The sequence below is a fragment of the Ovis canadensis genome, chromosome 5 (assembly GCF_042477335.2).
Source record: "Ovis canadensis isolate MfBH-ARS-UI-01 breed Bighorn chromosome 5, ARS-UI_OviCan_v2, whole genome shotgun sequence".
NCBI lineage: Eukaryota > Metazoa > Chordata > Mammalia > Artiodactyla > Bovidae > Ovis > Ovis canadensis.
This window is the reverse complement of record NC_091249.1, coordinates 26,382,869-26,402,716: the sequence shown is the minus strand read 5'-3', so window position 1 is coordinate 26,402,716 and position 19,848 is coordinate 26,382,869. Positions and strand designations below refer to the sequence as shown.

At 40.9% G+C, this 19,848-nt stretch overlaps 3 protein-coding genes across 3 annotated transcripts; all 3 read left to right on the top strand.

Annotated features, from left to right (window-relative positions):
- Positions 1–842: 842 nt before the first annotated feature.
- On the top strand, positions 843–1,781 carry LOC138441714 (olfactory receptor 7G1-like). Its single transcript, XM_069592803.1, has one exon. The coding sequence runs from the start codon at positions 843–845 to the stop codon at positions 1,779–1,781; it is 939 nt and encodes a 312-aa protein (XP_069448904.1).
- A 4,778-nt stretch (positions 1,782–6,559) lies between these two features.
- LOC138441715 (olfactory receptor 7G1-like) lies at positions 6,560–7,498 on the top strand. The gene has a single exon (XM_069592804.1). It carries the CDS (start codon positions 6,560–6,562, stop codon positions 7,496–7,498), a length of 939 nt encoding a protein of 312 aa, XP_069448905.1.
- A 6,977-nt stretch (positions 7,499–14,475) lies between these two features.
- On the top strand, positions 14,476–15,429 carry LOC138441713 (olfactory receptor 7G1-like). The gene has a single exon (XM_069592802.1). The coding sequence runs from the start codon at positions 14,476–14,478 to the stop codon at positions 15,427–15,429; it is 954 nt and encodes a 317-aa protein (XP_069448903.1).
- The last annotated feature ends 4,419 nt before the right edge of the window (positions 15,430–19,848 follow it).

Below are 19,848 nucleotides of genomic sequence, written 5' to 3'. Positions count from 1 at the left end.
TGAATGTTTGGACGTGAAGTCAGGTATTATGCAATAGGCTTATCCGAGGGGAGCTGTGAGGAGAGTACCTACATCAGACGGTTTAGAACTAAGCCACCCACGGTCCTCCTGTCTGTCAGTCAGCTTCTTTACATGTTTCTTTGCACTCGGCACCAATGCTAAAGCATCTCTCATTTACTCATATTGTACTCACTCTACTATGACCAGAAGCATCTCTTTCTGAGTAGAAATCTGTCTCTTTTAAAACAGGTTGACTGTTATAATTCTCTAACTTTCACTTGCACCTTATCATCCTCTTGCTGGTTTGGGACATACCTGTGTATTACCTCAGTTGCCTGCCTCTGATGTCTCAAGGGATCCAGATAAAATGTTCAAGCAGCCTCTCCCTGTTTCTCTTTATAAAATGACCAGGTTTTAAATAGCTAAAACAATATACACAGTGTAATTTTTTAATGACACCTGTTAACCCTTTCCAGAATTAACATTTGTTGATGCTGCTAAATCAGCTTAAGGTTTTTTTAACTGAAAAAAAAGTTTTTAAAGAAACAAAATAATTCACATACACAAGACACCTTTTATTTTTTTTGCCACACTACACAGCATGGGGGATCTTAGCTCCCTTAACAGGGATGGAACCCATGACCCCTGCATTGAAAGGGCAGAGTCTCAACCACTGGACTGCCAGAGAAGTCCCAGGCACATCTTTTTAATTTCCCTCTTTCAATCTGCTTCCCTTATTCTTTAGATGGTTTTTGCTTCTGGTGACACTCTTCCTTCTAGTCTAGAAAACACACATTTGGTTATCTTGTCATTGCACCTTTTCCATCAGATTTATCAACAGTATGGAACAGAGGAATAAAACACGTGCTTCCGATTTTCTTCTCATGGAAGTGACAGAGGATCCAGAGCTGCGGTCCTTCCTTTTCAGCCTCTTCTTGTTCATGTATCTGATCACAATCCTGGGAAATCTGCTCATCATCCTAGCCGTCAGCTCTGACTCCCACCTCCACACCCCCATGTACTTCTTTCTCTCCAATCTGTCTATTAACGACATCTGTTTAAGCACTACCACAATCCCAAAGATGCTAGTGAACATCCAAACACAGAATCAGAGCATCACTTATACAGGCTGCCTCACACAGATCTGCTTTGTCCTGGTGTTTGCTAGTTTGGAAAGTTCTCTCCTTGCAGTAATGGCCTATGACCGATATGTGGCCATTTGTCACCCACTGAGGTATACTGTCATCATGAGCCCCCGCCTCTGTGGGCTGGTGATATTACTCCCCCTGTTTATTATTATTATGGATGCCCTGCTCCACACTCTGATGGTGTTACAGCTGACCTTCTGCACAGACCTGGAAATCCCCCTCTTCTTCTGTGAAGTTGTTCAGGTCATCAAGCTTGCATGTTCTGATACCCTCATTAACAATATCCTGATATATTTGGCAACTAGCATATTTGGGGGTGTTCCTGTGTGTGGAATCATTTTCTCTTATAGTCAGATAGTGTCCTCTGTCTTGAGAATGCCATCAGCAAGTGGAAAGTATAAAGCTTTTTCCACCTGTGGCTCTCACCTCTCAGTTGTGTCCTTGTTCTATGGGACAGGTTTTGGGGTGTACATTAGTTCTGCTCTTACTAACTCGTCCAGAAACACTGCCGTGCTTTCAATGATGTACACTGTTGTTCCTCAGATGATGAACCCCTTCATTTATAGCCTGAGGAACAGGGACATGAAAGGAGCCTTGAGGAAACTCATCGTTAGGACTCCTTCTTTCCTGTGATTGTCTCTTCTGCTTTGTACTGGCATTTCTAGAAGGAACCAACATCACAAGAATGTCAGGTGAACCAGAAAGCCTGACTCTTGTCCCACCAACTTATTCTAAAATGACTAGATAACATAGTGGCTAAGTGAATTTTAACTTGAGGTTGAAACCCAACCTGCTGTTTGCTTGGCTCAGTGATGTTTCACAAATGAGTCCCATTTCCTAATCTTGTTTTCCTCCATGCATTCCTTAAGAAGCTAACAGAGGCAAGAGATACATTGATGTCTCTGGAACATCAAAAGAAGAAATGTGGAAATTTTGGATATGCCAGGGAGAGGATCTAATAAATTTGTGGACATAAGAGCCTTGAGTTTGCCTGATCTTATGGTTGGGACCAACAAAGGATATAGTGAAAACTATGGTTTTCCAGTAGTCATGTATAGATGTGAGAATTGGACCATAAGGAAGGCTGAATGTCAAAGAATTGATGCTTTCGCACTCCGGTGTTGGAGAAGACTCTTGAGAATCTCTTAAATTGCAAGGAGATCCAACCAATCAATCCTAAAGGAAATAAACCCTGAATATTCATTGGAAGGATTGATACTGAAACTGAAGCTCCAATACTTTGGCCACCTGATGGGAAGAACTGATTTACTGAAGCTAGGATGTTGGGAAATGTTGAAGGAAAAAAGAAGAGGTCAGCAGAGGATGGAATGGTTAGATGGCATCACTGACTCAATGGATACAAATCTGAGCAAACTTCAGGAGACAGTACAGGACAGAGGAGCTTGGCGTGCATGCTGCCATTCACGGGATCACAAGAGTCTGCTTGCTATTCTGATGTATCACATAATAAAATAAATATTATTTATGCAGCAAAAATGAACTCATTTCCAATACTCTGGACTTGTACAACTTAGTGACTGAACCACAGCAGAACCGCATCCCAGGCTCAAGGCTGCTGTGAGGCATGTGGATATTTGTATGCACTGCATATTTCTTTTTACATGTGATATTGCTTTTGAATATCTTTCTGTAGTTTCTTTTTCTTATGGGGGCAGGGTATGAACACAAGTCCTTATACTTTCCATAATGGTTTGTATTGCCTAGAGCAAAAATGCAAATCATCTTGGAAAATTAACTAGTATTGTTGTGTTCCATAATGTGCTTATATTCTAATCTGTAAACTTACTGGTCTCGTGTATTTTAACCACTTGCTTCAGCAATTAGATTATTGTTTTCTTTCATGTTGTATTTATCAGCTTGCTATTCTGATGTATCACATAATAAAATAAATATTATTTATGCAGCAAAAATGAACTCATTTCCAATACTCTGGACTTGTACATGTATGCTGTATCTTTTCAAAATATATATTCTTTCTGATGCTGGAAATTTCATTTCTTTGTAACTAGTTTTCTGGTGTTATAGATAAATCATTTTGAATAGTGTCTTATATGTGTCTGGTATTAATGAGAGTGTTTTGTAATTGGGATGGAAATACTGGGTATTCGATATATCAAGTCTCCTTTGGGTAGTTCCAATAAGTTTTCCTTTGAACAAATAGGCATACCCTGGAAAGTACTAGTGATCTATTTCATCACCAGTGTTTTCAAGAATACTGACAGTCTAATGGGTATAAAACTGATTTCATTAATTCATGTGTGTCTTATTATTAAATGGTTGATATTATCTTCATATACTTCTTTCCTATCTGTTGAATTTTTGCTTGTGGTATTTCTCCTGAGTTCCTTCCCTTTTCCTGATTCATGTGACTTTGTATCACCAGGTTATTATTTTCACCTGAATGCACTGCAGTTTCTTTCACATGTGTTTTCTGCTTTAGATATCTTTTTTTTTAGGTTTTTTTGGGGGGACAGGGCATGAATGCAAGTGCTTAATTTAATGCAGTGCATTTGTCAATGCCTTCCATAATGGTTTGTGCTCCCAGATGTGTTTATAAATCCCAGGGTTACTTGAATCTGAGGGATTCATCATTTTGGCTTTTATATTTGAAACAAACCCTTTCTGGAATTTAGTTTTGCCTTGATGTGAGGCAGAGATCCAAATTCATTTTTCTATCCCTGAATAAACTGTCCATTTATGCGTGGTCTTAGGCTGGGCTCTGCATTATCATCAGCAAGTCATATTTACTCCTGTACTAATTTTATAGGTCTTAATTATTGTAGCAAACCATTCAGCTAAAGAGCTTCCTCAATGGCTCAGATGTTAAAATCTGCATCTCCCTTTTTTGAACTTTTTATTTTACACCAGAGTAGAGTCAATTAATCGGCTTCCCAGGTGGCACAGTTGTAAAGAATCTGCCTGCAATGCAGGAGACCCAAGTTCAATCTCTGGGTCAGGAAGATCCCCTGGAGGAGGAAATGGCAACCCACTCCAGTATTCTTGCCTTAATCCCATGGACAGAGGAGCCTGGACTGTAGTCCATGGGATCACAAAGAGTTGAACATGACTGAGCACACACAGAGACAGAAAGTGAAGAAAACTATTAATATATATTGAAGCTATTTTGATAAATTAGAAAAGATGGCCATGATATACTGATTGATCAGAGATGGTATTGTCACAGAGAATATATTGCAATGAATAAAATTTGTGTGAAAAATACATGCTCAAGATTAAGATTCAGGAAACATGAAACCCTGACATTTTTGTTGGTTTTTTTTTTACATTAACAGGTATGTTTTTAAAGTGTTACTTGTGTGATACATAGCATATATTTTATACGTAATTATAATATACAAAACATAATATTATAGCTTATTATATTATAGGATTATATATAGTATAGATTAGTATAATATACTAAGCATTATAGAATTATATCCTTGGTCTTTAAGGATTGGCACAGTCCTGGGATCACAGTGATAAAATTGCTTGACTAATGAGGAGCTTTGGAAATTGAACCTCTAGGGAGTACAGAGATTGTGATCTGCCTGTGACCGTCCCATTCAACAGTCCTTTCCCTGAAAAGCAGTAACACACCTGAGCCTCTGTCCATAGATGACCCTTCTTGCCTTGGAGCCTGGTGGCTCACTCAGTTCCTCTGCCCCTCCTGAATACAGATCTGTATGGAACACTCAGCAGAAATGTCAACCATCATTCCACTGTGATGCCACTCAGGTAACCTAATGTCCCTCAGTAAGATTTGGAAATGAGGACAGGTGTCTCGCTATACTTATCCAGAGGAAGCTATGAGAAAAGAATATACATCAGAAGATTAGAAATAAGCTACTCCAGGCCTCCTGCCTGTCTTACATCTTCTTCTCAAGTTTCCTTGTACTTTGCACCAGTATTCAAATGCCTCTCGTTGACTAATGTTGTAGTCACTCTCTACTATAACCAAGACCAATTGTCTTGAGTTGAAATCTGCATCTCCCTTTTTTGAACTTTTTACTTTGCACTGGAGTAGAGCAGGTTAGTGGGCTTCCCAGGTGGCACAGTGGTAAAGAATCCACCTGCAATGCAGCAGATGCAAGAGACATGGTTTCCATCTCTGGGTCAAGAAGACATCTGAGAGAATGAAATGGCAACCCACTCCAGTATTCTTGCCTGAAAAATCCCATGGAGAGAGGAGCCTGGCAGGCTAGAGTCCATGGAGTCACAAGAGAGTTGGACACAACTGAGCATGGCCACACACACATACACACAACGTTGTCACCATTTAAGGTGGACAGCAAAGGCACTCAGCCATATATATACATATATCCATTCTTCCCACAACTCTCTTCCCATCTAGGCTGCCACATAACACTGAGCAGAGTTCCCTATGGTACAAAGTAGGACCTTATGGTTATTTACAAAACAGAAACAGATTCACAGACTTAGAGAACACACTTAGGGTTGCTAAGGCAGGAAGAATGAGAGGAAGGGACCGTTAGGGAGTTTGGAATCAATATTACATACACTATATTTCAAATCTGCATTTCTTAAAACAGGATAACCTTTAAAATTTTTCCAACATTCACTCGCAATCTTGTGGTGGTATGGGGTGGGTGGACAGGAAGTTTGGTAAAGTTCATCTTATCTTCTCATTCAGTTCTCGACAATTTGTTATTGCTGTTCAGTCGCTAAGCCGTGTCCAACTCTTTGCTACACTATGGACTGCGGCATGCCAGGCTTCCCTGTCCTTCACTGTCTCCCGAGGTTTGCTCAAATTCATGTCCATTGAGTCAGTGATAGTATCCAACCAACTTATCCTCTGTTGCCCACTTCTCCTCCCGTCCTCAATCTTTCCCAGCATCAGAGTCCTTTCCAAGGAGTCGACTCTTCACATCAGGTGGCTAAAATGTTGGAGCTTCAGCTTCAGCATCAGTCCTTCCAATGAATATTCGTGGTTGATTCCCTTTAGGACTGACTGGTTTGATCTCCTTGCTGTCCAAAGGAGATCAAGGTTAGTGACATACCTATGTATTATTTCAGTTTCCTGGCTCTGAGGTCTCTGGGGATCTAGACAGAATATTCAGCTGCCTCCTTAGTCTCTCTTTAGAAAATTACCAAGTGTCTCAAATAATCTAAATAGTATAGTTAGTGTATTATAAAAAGTGACTACCCCTTAAGCCCCTATGGGAATTAACAATGGATGATATCTGCTGTATCAGGTTCAGTTTTTCAAAAAAACAGAATCATATGTGTACAGAAGGAATGTTTCTTATTCTTCTCTGTCTCCATCTCATCCCAAGATAGTGTTTGCCTTTTGTGATTCTCCTGCTAGTGCAGAAAACTCACATTTGATGTTGTCAGTTTCCATCCTTCTCACCAGATTTTTCCATAACATGGGACCCAGAAACAAAACAGGAGTTTCAGAATTCCTTCTTATGGAAGTGACAGAAGATCTGGAACTGCAGCCACTCCACGTCATTCTGTTCCTGTTCATATACCTAGTCACCATTCTGGGAAACCTGCTCATTATCATGGCTGTCATCTCTGACTCCCACCTCCACACCCCCATGTACCTCTTTCTCTACAACTTGTCCTTTACTGACATTTGTTTAAGCACAACCACGATCCCAAAGATGCTAGTGAATATCCAAACACAGAATCAGAGCATCACTTATACAAGCTGCCTCATCCAGCTCTGCTTCGTCCTAATCTTTGTTAGTTTGGAAAATAGTCTTCTTGCAGTAATGGCCTATGACCAGTATGCGGCCATTTGTCACCCACTAAGGTATATTGTCATCATGAGCTCCTGCCTCTGTGGCCAGCTGATTCTATTCTCCTTGTTTATTAGCATCGTGGATGCCCTGCTCCACAGCCTGATGGTGTTGCAGCTGACCTTTTGCACAGATCTGGAAATCCCCCTCTTCTTCTGTGAAGTTGTTCAGGTCATCAAGCTTGCATGTTCTGATACCCTCATTAACAATATCCTGATATATTTGGCAACTAGCATATTTGGGGGTATTCCTGTGTGTGGAATCATTTTCTCTTATAGTCAGATAGTGTCCTCTGTCTTGAGAATGCCATCAGCAAGTGGAAAGTATAAAGCTTTTTCCACCTGTGGCTCTCACCTCTCAGTTGTGTCCTTATTCTATGGGACAGGTTTTGGGGTGTACATTAGTTCTGCTCTTACTAACTCGTCCAGAAACACTGCCGTGCTTTCAATGATGTACACTGTTGTTCCTCAGATGATGAACCCCTTCATTTATAGCCTGAGGAACAGGGACATGAAAGGAGCCTTGAGGAAACTCATCGTTAGGACTCCTTCTTTCCTGTGATTGTCTCTTCTGCTTTGTACTGGCATTTCTAGAAGGAACCAACATCACAAGAATGTCAGGTGAACCAGAAAGCCGGACTCTTGTCCCACCAACTTATTCTAAAATGACTAGATAACATAGTGGCTAAGTGAATTTTAACTTGAGGTTGAAACCCAACCTGCTGTTTGCTTGGCTCAGTGATGTTTCACAAATGAGTCCCATTTCCTAATCTTGTTTTCCTCCATGCATTCCTTAAGAAGCTAACAGCGGCAAGAGATATACTGATATCGTTGGAACATCAAAAGAAGAAATGTGGAAATTTTGGATATGTCAGGACACAAGAGCCTTGAGTTTGCCTGATCTCTTGGTTGGTTCTGAGAAAGATCTATATAGTCAAAGCTATGCTTTTTCACCAACTCAGTGGACATGAGTTTGAGCATACTCTAGGAGATATGAAGGACAGGGAAGCCTGGCTTGCTGCAGTCCATGGTGTCTCAAAGGGTCAGACAAGATTTAATGACTGAACAATAACAAGTGGTTTTTCCAGTAGTCATGTACAGATATGAGACTTAAACCATAAAGAAGGCTAACACCAAAGAATTGATGCTTTCAAACTGTGGTGCTGGAGAAGACTCTTCAGAGTTCCTTGGACTGCAAGGAGATCAAAGCAGTCAATCCTAAAGGAAATCAACCCTGAATATTCATTGGAGGGACTGATGCTGAAGCTGAAGCTCCAATGCTTTGGCTACCAGATGGGAAGAGCTGACTCACTGGAGCTGGGATGCTGGGAAAGATTGAAGACAAAAGGAGAAGGGGTCAGCAGAGGATGAAATAGTTAGATAGGATCACTGACTCAATGGACACAAATTTGAGCAAACTTCAGGAGACAGTAAAGGCCAGAGGAGCCTGATGTGCTGCAGTTCATGGGGTCACAAAGAGTCGGACACAACTTAGTGACTGAACAACGACAGAATTGCATCCCGTGGTCAGGCCTGCTGTGAAACATGTGGAGAGCTGTTCTTGCAAACTCCAACTCAGTCATTCCTGATACCGACCACAGATAGACTGTATGTGTACACGGCAACACCAGCATCCACCACAACTCAGTTTTCTGACCTCTGTAACTGCTATATTGTTGCTGTCTCAGTGGTTTGGGATGATTACAAGACATTCCATTTTGATCAGTGAGGAAGCTTTCATCTTTACTGAGATAAAGTAACCCTGATTCGAATGTGCCAAAACAATGTTCTCGTACATTGCGAAGGCTTCAGAACTGGGGAATGTAGAGAAAAGCTGTTTACTCCTCCAGGTGGTGTCTTTAACCTGGGAGCAGTTGTTTCCCTTGTGAGCCAAGACGGCTGCAACACATACAGGCATCATATCACAAAATGTTTACCAGAAACAGAAAACTGACTCAATCATATAGGTCTTAATATTTAATAGTGCATGGAGTCATCTGCAACATACACCCTTCATCCTCTTCACCATGAATAGGATCAAATGTCCCATCTGAAGCTCATCCTCAAGGTGGAGAAAATGCTTATTTTGAGAGCCTAAGCCTGACTAAAGGCAGTGCAATTTTTCCTTTGAATTCTATCCCCAGAAGCAATAAAACACCTCAGACAACTTCTGACATGTACTAAAGGACTCAGTAAGATTAACTAGCATCATTGGGTTCCATGATGTGCTTATATTCATAATTTGTAAACTTACTGTTCTCACATACTTTTACTACTTTCTTTAGCAATTAGGTTAGTTTTCCTTCATGTTGTATTATCAGCTTGTTTTTCTAATCTGTGTCATTTAATAAAAGAATTAGTATTTATGCAGCAGAAATGAACTCATTTCCAATACTCTGGACTTGTAAGTCATATGTGGTATCTCTTCAAAATATATGTTCTTTCTGATACTGCTGGAAATTTTCTTTCCTTGTGACTAGTTTTCTGGTGTTATAAATAAATCATTTTGAATAGTGCCTTATATGTGTCTGGTGTAAATAAGAGTGTTGTGTAATTGGGATGGAAATGTTGGGTACTAAAGATACCAAGTCTCTTTTGCATGGTTACAATAAGTCTTCTTTTGAACAAATTTATACATATATTGGAAAGCTGTCAGACACGACAGAGGTGGACACAACTGAGCAACTGAACTGAACTGAACTGGAAAGTTGCTGTTCAGCCTCCCAGTCATGCCTGACTTGTCATGACCCCAAGGACTGCAGTATGACAGGCCTCCCTGTCCCTCATCATCTCCCAGAGTTTGCCCAAGTTCATTGTATCAGTGATGACATCCAGTCATCTCATCTCTACACCCTCTTCTCATTCTGCCTTCAATCTTCCCCAGCATCTGGATCTTTTCCAATGAGTTGGCTGTTTGCATCAGGTGACCAAAATATTGGAGCTTCAGCTTCAGCAACAGTCCTTTCAATGAATATTCAGGGTTGATTTCCTTTAAGATTGACATTGGAAACTACTGATGATCTATATCATCACCAACAAATTTTCAAGAATACTGGCAGTCTAATGGGTATGAAAATGATTTAATAATTCATGTATATCTTATTATTAAATGATTGATAGAATTTTCAGATACTTATTTCCTTTCTGTTAAGTTTCTGTTTGTGGTGTTTCTCCTGAGTTGCTTATCTTTTTCTAATTGATTCACCTGGCTTTGTATCACCAGGTTATTATTTTCAGTTATATGCACTGCAAATTTCTTTTTGCATGTGTTTATTACTCTTGGATATTTTTTTAAAGCTTTTGGGGAGTGATGGGAAGAACACAAGTGCTTAGTTTTAATGCAGTGCACTTGTCAATACTTTCCACAATGGTTTGTGCTCCCTAGACATTTTTTAATAAAATCCAAGGTTACTTCAATCTGAGGGATTCACCATTTTAGCTTTTACATTTGAAACAATACTCTTTCTAGAATTTAGTTTTGCCTTGATGGGAGGTAAGGATCCAAATTCATTTATATGTCCCTGAATAAACTGTTCATTTATGTTCTGGTCCTTTTCTGGGCTCTATATTATCATCAACAAGTCTTATATTTACACCTGTACCAGTTTAATAGGTCTTAATTATTGTAGCACACCATTCAACTAAAGGGCTTCCTCCATAGCTCAGCAGTAAAGATTCCACATGCTATGCAGGAGACATAGGAGATGAGGGTACAGTCTCAGGGTCAGGAAGATCCCCTGGAGGAAATGACAAGCCACTCTAGTATTCTTGCCTTGATAATTCCATGGACAGAGGAGCCTGCCAGGCTACAGTCCAAGGGGTCACAGAGAGTTGGACATGACTGAGCACACATAGAGACAGAAAGCGAAGAAAACTATTAATATATATTGAAGCCATTTTGATAAATTAGAAAAAGTGGCTGTGATATAGTGATTGATCAGAGACAGGATTGTCACAGAGAATATATTGCAATTCAATTGTGTACAATATACACAATTGTGTATAAGATTAAGATTATGATCAGAAACATTTAATGACCCTTGGAGAGATAAACCCTGAAATATTTGTGTTGGTTTTTATACTAACAATTACACTTTAAAATATGCTATTTGTGTAATGTATAGCATATATTTTATAATTAATTATAATATATAAAATATAATAAAATAACATTATAAGATTTTATATATGTAGTATAGTATAGCATTACAGAATTGTATCCTTGGTCTCTAAGGATTGGCACAGTCCTGGGATCACAGTGATAATAAAATTGCTTGACTAATGAGGAGCTTTGGAAATTGAACCTCTAGGGAGTACGGAGATTGTGATCTGCCTGTGACCATCCCATTCAACAGTCCTTTCCCTGAAAAGCAGTAACACACCTGAGCCTCCTTCCATGGATGATCCCTCTTGCCCAGGAGCCTGGTGGCTCCCTCAATTCCTCTACCTCTCCTGAATACAGATGGAACACTCAGCAGAAATGTCAACCATCATTCCAGTGTGATGCCCCCCAGGTAACATGATGTCCCTCAGTAAGGTTTGGAAATGAGGGCAGGTGTCTCACTGTAGGTTTATTTGTGATGAGAGAATATGCATCAGATTATTAGAACAAAGCTATCCAGAAGGTTCCTGCCTGACTGTCCATCATCTTCATCTCATGTTTCCTTATACTTTGCACCAGTATTCAAACACCTTTCACTTACTAGTATTGTATTCACGCTCTCCCACAATCAAGACTGTTTCCTCTTGAGTTGAAATCTGCAACTCTTATTTTACCTTTTTATTTTATATTGGAGTATAGCTGATTAACACTGTTGTGATAGCTTCAGGTGGACAGCAAATGGACTCAACCATACATATACATGTATCCATTCTCCCCCCCCCAAACTCCCCTCCCATCCAGGCTGCCACATAACATTGAGCAGAGTTCCCTTTGCTGTACAGTATGACCTCATTCTTGTTCAGTCACTCAGTCACGTCTGACTCTGTGCAACTCCATGGACTGAGCATGCCAAGCTTTCCTGTCCTTCACCATCTCCTGGAACTTTCTCAAATTCATGTCCATTGAGTCCATGATGCCATCCAACCATCTCATCCTCTGTCGTCCCCTTCTCCTCCTACTTTCAGTCTTTCCCAGCATCAGGGTCTTTTCCAATGAGTCACTTCAAATCAGGTGGCCAAAGTATTGGAGTTTCAGCTTCAGCATCAGTTCTTTCAATGAATATTCAGGACTGATTTCCTTTAGGATAGACTGTTTTGATCTCCTTGAAATCCAAGGGACTCTCAAGAGTCTTCTCCAACATCACAGTTCAAAAGCATCAATTCTTCGATGTTCAGCTTTCTTTATAGGCTAACTCTCACATCCATACATGACTACTGGAAAAACCATAGCCTTGACTAGGTGGACCTTTGTTGGCAAAGTAATGTGTCTGCTTTTTAATATGCTGTTTAGGTTTGGCATAGCTTTTCTTCCAAGGAGCGGGTCTTAATTTCATGGCTGCAGTCACCATCTGCAGTGATTTTGGAGCCCAAGAAAATAGTCTGTCCTGTTTCCATTATTTCCCCATCTATTTGTCATGAAGTGATGGGACCGGATGCCATGATCTTAGTTTTTTGAATGTGGAGTTTTAAGCCAGCTTCTTCACTCTCCTCTTTGACATTTATCAAGAGGCTCTTTAGTTCCTCTTTGCTTTCTGCCATCAGGGTGGTGTCATCTGCATATCTGAGGTTATTGATATTACTCCTGGCAATCTTGATTCCAGCCTGTGCTTCATCCAGCCTGGCATTTCACATGAAGTACTCTGCATACAAGTTAAATGAACAGGGTAATGATATACAGCCTTGATATATTCCTTTGCCAATTTGGAACCAGTCTGTTGTTCCATGTCCGATTCTAACTGCTGCTTATTGACCTGCATACAGGTTTCACAGGAAGCAGATAAAATGGTCTGGCACAGTCAGAGGCTTTAGCATAGTCAATGAAGCAAAAGTAGATGCTTTTCTGGAATTCTCTTGCTTTTTCTATGATCCAACAGATGTTGGCAATTTGATCTCTGGTTCCTCTGCCTTTTTTAAATCCAGCTTCAACATCTGGAAGTTCTTGCAGCAGTTTGAACATTCTTTAGCAATGCCCTTCTTTGGGATTGGAATGAAAACTGAACTTTTCCAGTCTTGTGGCCACCGCTAAGTTTTCCAAATTTGCTGGCATATTGAGTGCATCACTATAACAGCATCATCTTCTAGGATTTGAAACAGTTCAGCTGGAATTCCATCACCTCCACTAGCTTTGTTCATAGTGATGCTTCCTAAGGACCACTTGACTTCACACTCAAGGATGTCTGGCTCTAGGTGAGTGATCACGCCATTGAGATTATCTTGGTAAATTAAGATTTTTTTTGCATAGCTCTTCTCTGTATTCTTGCCACCTCTTCTTAATATCTTCAGATGGGTTGTGGTGGAGAGTTCTGACAAAACATGGTGCCATGGAGAAGGGAATGGCAAATCACTTCAGAATTCTTGCCTTGAAAATCCCATGAAGAGTATGAAAAGGACGTTGTTGGTTATTTACAAAACAGAAATAGACTCACAGACTTAGAGAACAAACTTCTGGTTGCCAGTGGGGAAGAATGGAAGGAAGAATCCCAGTTTGGGATTGATATGTACACATTTGCTATATTTGAAATCTGCATCTCAAAAAACAGGATGACTGTTATAAAATTGTCTGACGTTTGCTTGTGATCTTTTGGTGGTGGGTAGTGGGTGGACAGGAAGTCTGGTGAAGTTCACCTTATTTTCCCACTCCTGGTTCTTGACATGTGTGCTTAGCCGCTCACCTATGTATTATTCCAGTTGCTTGGCTCTGGGGTCTCTGGGGATCGAAGCACAATGTTCAGTTGCCTCCTTAGTCTGCTTCTCTCTAAAAAATTACCAAGTAGTGTAGTATAAATAATACAATTGCTTTCCTGGTGCTTCAATGGTAAAGAACCTTTCTGCCTACTTGGGAGACATGGGTTTGATCCCTGATCCAGGAAGATCCCACACACTGTGGAGCTACTAAGGTTCATGGACCACAACTATTGAGCCTGTGCCCCAGAGCCCTAGAGCTGCAACTACTGAGCCCACACACCATGGAGCCCATGCTCTGCAAAAATATAAGCCACGGCAGTGAGAAGCCTGTGCACCACAACTAGAGAGTAGACCCTGCTGCAACTGGAGAAGAGCCCAGGCAGCAAGGAAGACCCAGCACGGCCAAAAATAAACAGAAATAAAATTATGTCTAAAATACAGTATGAATAGTGTAATATTAAAAAAATGACTACCCATTAAGCCCTTATGGGAATTAACAATGGATGACATTCTGCTTATCAGCCTCAGTTTTTAAGAAAGTATCAGAATAACATGCATACAGAAGACACGTTTCTTGTTCTTCTGTTTGTCTCCATCTCATCCCATGATAATGTTTTGCTTCCTGCTGGTGCATAAAACCCACATTTGATTGTGTTGTCAGTTTCCATCTTTCTTAGCAGATTTGTCCACAACATGGGACCCAGAAACAAAACAGGAGTTTCAGAATTCCTTCTTATGGAAGTGACAAAGGATCTGGAACTGCAGCCACTCCACTTCATTCTGTTCCTGTTCATATACCTAGTCACCATTCTGGGAAACCTGCTCATCATCATGGCTGTCATCTCTGACTCCCACCTCCACACCCCCATGTACCTCTTTCTCTACAACCTGTCCTTTACTGACATCTGTTTAAGCACGACCACGATCCCAAAGATGCTGGTGAACATCCAAACACAGAATCAGAGCATCACTTATACAGGCTGCCTCACCCAGCTCTGCTTTGTCCTGGTGTTTGCTAGTTTGGAAAGTTTTCTCCTTGCAGTAATGGCCTATGACCGGTATGTGGCCATTTGTCACCCACTGAGGTACATGGCCATCATGAACTTTCGTCTTTGTGGTTGGCTGAGTCTATTCTCCTTGTCTATTAGCATCGTGGATGCCCTGCTCCACGGCCTGATGGTGTTGCAGCTGACGTTTTGCACAGATCTGGAAATCCCCCTCTTCTTCTGTGAAGTTGTTCAGGTCATCAAGCTTGCATGCTCTGATACCCTCATCAACAATATCCTGATATATTTGGCAGCTAGCATATTTGGGGGTGTTCCTGTGTGTGGAATCATATTCTCCTATACTCAAATTGTCTCCTCAGTTTTGAGAATGCCATCAGTGAGTGGAAAGTACAAAGCTTTTTCCACCTGTGTTTCTCACCTCTCAATTGTGTCCTTATTTTATGGCACAGGCTTGGGGGTGTACATTAGCTCTGCTCTTATCAATTCTCCCAGGCAGACTGCAGTGGCTTCAGTGATTTACACAGTTGTCCCTCAAATGATGAACCCTTTCATCTATAGTTTGAGGAACAGGGACATGAAGGAAGCTTTGAGAAAACTCATCAGTAAGATACCACTGCCTTTTCAGGACTGTGTTATTTAATTGCCGCACACTTGTGTGTTTTCTAGATGTTTTTCTCTTATATAGGGCTTCCCTGGTGGTTCAGACAGTAAAGAAGCTGCCTTCAGTGCAGGAGATAGGGTTCGATCCCTGAGTTGGGAAGATCCCCTGGAGAAGACCGTGGCAACTCAGTTCAGTATTCTTGGCTGGAGAATCCCATGGATGGAGGAGACTGGTGGGCTATAGTCCATGGGGCCACAAAGAGTCAGATACAACTGAAGCACTTCAGCATGTGCACGCACATTCTCTTATATATTTCTAGATTCATACCACTGTAGTCAGAAATAATACTGTATGAGTCCAATATTTTCAAATTTATTGATACTTGCTTTGTGGCCTAAGATGTAAACTATCTAGGGAGTGTTCTATGTGCACTGGAGAGGATTGTTCTTTCTGCTTTTGTTGTGTGTAGTGTTTATATAGGGCTTTCCTGGTGTCTCAGACAGTAAAGAATCTGCCTGTAATGGGGCAGACCTGGGTTCAGTCCCTGGGTTGGGAACATCCCCTGGAGAAGGGCATGGCATCCCACTCCAGTATTCTTGCCTGGAGAGTCCCCAAGGACAAAGGAGCCTGGCAGGCTACAGTCCCTGTGTTTGCAGAGTTGGACACAACTGAGCAACTAAGCACACAGCACAGTGTTTGTGTCTCTTGGGCTTTGTTAGTTTATAGTGAGTTTTAAGCCTTCTGTGTCGTTTTTTTTGTTGTTGTTGTTGTTTATCCAGAGTTACTATCCTTTGCTGAAAATTTGCATTAAAATCTGTAAGTGTTAGTATAGACATTTGGATTTCTCACTTCACTTCCGTCAAGTTTGCTTCACATATTTTGAGGCAGTATTGTTTAGTGTATATATGTCTCTAATTGTTCTATAATCTTGATTATTAACCATTTTGTCTCTATGTGACTGTCTACCTATTTCTATCTATCTATCTTTGTCTAGTTTAACAGTTTTGACTTAAAGTCTACATTAATACTATATTAACTCTCTTTTGGTAATGATTTACCTAAATTTTTCCATTCTTCCATTTGCAATGTATTTGTGTTTGTGGATCTCCAGTGAGTCTCTTATAAATCACACATATTCACATCAGGTTTCTTTTATCTTTTTCCCAATCTCTGTCCTTCAGATTAGACCATTTAATTCACTTATTTAAAGTATCTACTGACAAGGAGATACTTAATTCTCCACCTAAAATTTACTTTCTGAATAAACCATGTTTTTCTCCAAATATATACCCAGGAGTGGAACTGCTGGCTCATATAGTAATATAATGTGTGTGTGCGCATGCTTGCTGAGTAACTTCAGTCATGTCTGACTCCCTGAAACCCTATGGACTGTAGCCAGCCAAGTTCTTCTGTCCATGGGGTTCTCGAGGCACGAATACTGGAGCAGGTTGCCATTTCCTCCTCCAGGAGATCTTCCCCACCCAGGGTTTAAACCCGCCTCTCCTGTGCCTCCTGCACTGGCAGGTGAATTCTTTACTGCTAGCGCCACCTAGGAAGTCCCAGCTACTGTCCATGGGGTCACGACTTAGCAACTAAACAACAAAACAAAGCCTCAAGCATTCCTTTCATTTTCTTTTTACCTGTGCATAAGAAAATAAAATCACCTAGAAATAAAATAAGGGGCTAAATCATCAGAAGACATAATCATCAAATGAGAATTTCCCTGGAGATCAAACGGTAAAAAAATGGATATGGTGAATGCAGAAGCGAAACAGTTCTCTTAAAGTAACAAAACATTTTGCATAGAGACAGTATTCCATTTTTATTTTCCTGCATTCCTGCCCTTCCATTCTCGGAGGCAACTACAGTCTTAACTTTAGTGTGTCTCTCGGCATTGTGTTAAGCTGTTTTTATACACATGTATGAGTATGTGTGTGCATGTGTGGTTATTTGCACGTGTATGTGTGTGTATGTGTGTGTCCCAGTGCAAATGCCCCTTGCTTCTAGAAGAAATAAACTGTGATATTTTGAGACAGGAGAATAGCATAGGGAAGTGGCATTAGTGAATCAGAATGAAATGTACTAGAATGTGTCCCCTCTTTCTGTTTCTATACATAAGCAAGATATAGTGGTCACTTCAGAACATGAATTCCTCCCTGAAATTAGAAGTTATCATCTCAGGATTGTTCTCTATATCTCTCCTCTTCTTGTTCCATCCCTCACTATCCTTCTTATAATAAACTGTGCTATTTTGTCCAGTCATGATTATGCCATAAACAAATTACTACAGCGAGATTAAGATGTCTCAGATGTCAAGCATTTGCTTGGTGATATTGTCTATTTATTTAAGTTTCCTGTGACACAGGAGCCTTCATAAGGAAATGAAGATCCAAAAAACCAGTTAATCCTGAGTATTTTTATGCTAGGTGAAAAAAGAGAAGAAAAAGACAATCATGTGCTTAACAGCTGTGAATGTCCAGGAAAAATAGATGTGCTGACAACTGCACTGGGCCTCTTGCTTGTGTCAGTCAGTCAGTCAGCTCAGTCGCTCAGTCGTGTCCGACTCTTCGCGACACCATGAGTCGCAGCACACCAGGCCTCCCTGTCCATCACCAACTCCCGGAGTTCACTCAGACTCACATCTATCAAGTCCGTGATGCCATCCAGCCATCTCATCCTCGGTCGTCCCCTTCTCCTCCTGCATCGGAGTCTTTTCCAATGAGTTAGGTCTTCGCATGAGGTGGCCAAAGTACTGGAGTTTCAGCTTCATTCCTTCCAAAGAAATCCCAGGGCTGATCTCCTTCAGAATGGACTGGTTGGATCTCCTTGCAGGCCAAGGGACTCTCAAGAGTCTTCTCCAACACCACAGTTCAAACGCATCAAATCTTCGGCGCTCAGCTTTCCTCACAGTCCAACTCTCACTTAAATAAAGGAACCACCCCCCAAAATATCAATGATGTCAAAGATCATTTGGCACGGACTTATGGTAATCTTTTTTGTGGTAGTAGCTCAGTCATGTCTGACTCTCTGCAACCCCATGGGCTGTAGCCCACCAGTCTCCTCTGTCCATAGAGTTCTCCAGGCAAGAATATCGGAGTGGGTAGCCATTCCCATCTCCAGAGGACCTTCCCGACCCAGGGGTTAAAGCCGGGTCTAAGTATATAGCAGTTAAGATAAATAACCCAACTGTTTCAACACAAATAATAAAAACTCAAAAGAGAAAAATAGTATGGTTTCCAAGGTAGCTACAGCATGAGAAAAGTTAAATGAGTGATTTTTATTTTTCACATAATTTCTGAAGGTTATACACTATTTACAGTTGTTACAAAATGCTGACTATAATCTACATGTTGCAAAATACACCCCTGTAGTCTATATTATACCCAATAGTTTGAGCCACCTATTCCCCCCACCTCTCTTTTGCCCCTCCCTCCCTCCCCCCTGGTAACCACTAATTTGTTCTCTATATCTGAGAGTCTGCTTCTTTTTAGTTACATTAACTTGTCTGTTGTATTTTTTGTATTACATACCAGTGATGCCATACAGTATCTATCATTCTCTGTCTGACTTATTTCATTCAGTATGACAAGCTCTGGGCTTCCCTGGTGGCTCAGTGGTAAAGAAACCGCCTGCCAATGCAGGAGACCTGGGTTCGATGCCTGGGTTGGGAAGATCCCCTGGAGGAGGGCATGGCAACCCACTCCAGTATTCTTGCCTGGAGAATCCCATGAACAGGGGAACCCGATGGTCCATGGGGTCCCAAGAGTTGGACACAACTTAGTGACTAAACAGCAACAACAATAATGACAATTCTAGGTAATGACAATCTCTAGGTCCATCCATGTTGCTGTAAACGGCATTATTTCATTTCTCTTTTAAATTTTATTTTTAAATTTATTATTTTTTCTTTTGTTATATTTATTTATTTTCTAATTGAAGGATAATTTTTTGCAGAAATGTGTTGGTTTCTGTCAAACATCAACATGAATCAGACATAAGTATACAATTGGGGGAAATTGCTTTACAATGTTGTATGGGTTTTCTGCTGTACAACAATGCAAATCGGCCATAATTATACAAATGTCCCCTTCCTCCTGAGCCTCTCTCCCTTCCTACCAACCCACCTCTCTAGGTCATCATAGAGCACCAGGCTGGGCTCCATGTTATATAGCAACTTCTCACTGGCTATCTGCGTTACACATGGCAGTGTATATATGTTGATGATGCTTTCTCCATTTGTCCCATTCTCTTCTTCCCCTACTGTGTCCACAAGTATTATTCATTTATTTGGCTACATCAGGTCTCAGCTGTGGCACGTGGGATCTTCACCATGTCATACTTATTCCCAGGGCAAGTGCTGCAGCGCAGTTGTGCTCAGGGCTGTCTGAGTCAAAGTCTTAGCTCGGAGGATTGATGTTGCTATGGTTACTTGTGCTGACCCCATGTTCATGGTGCAGA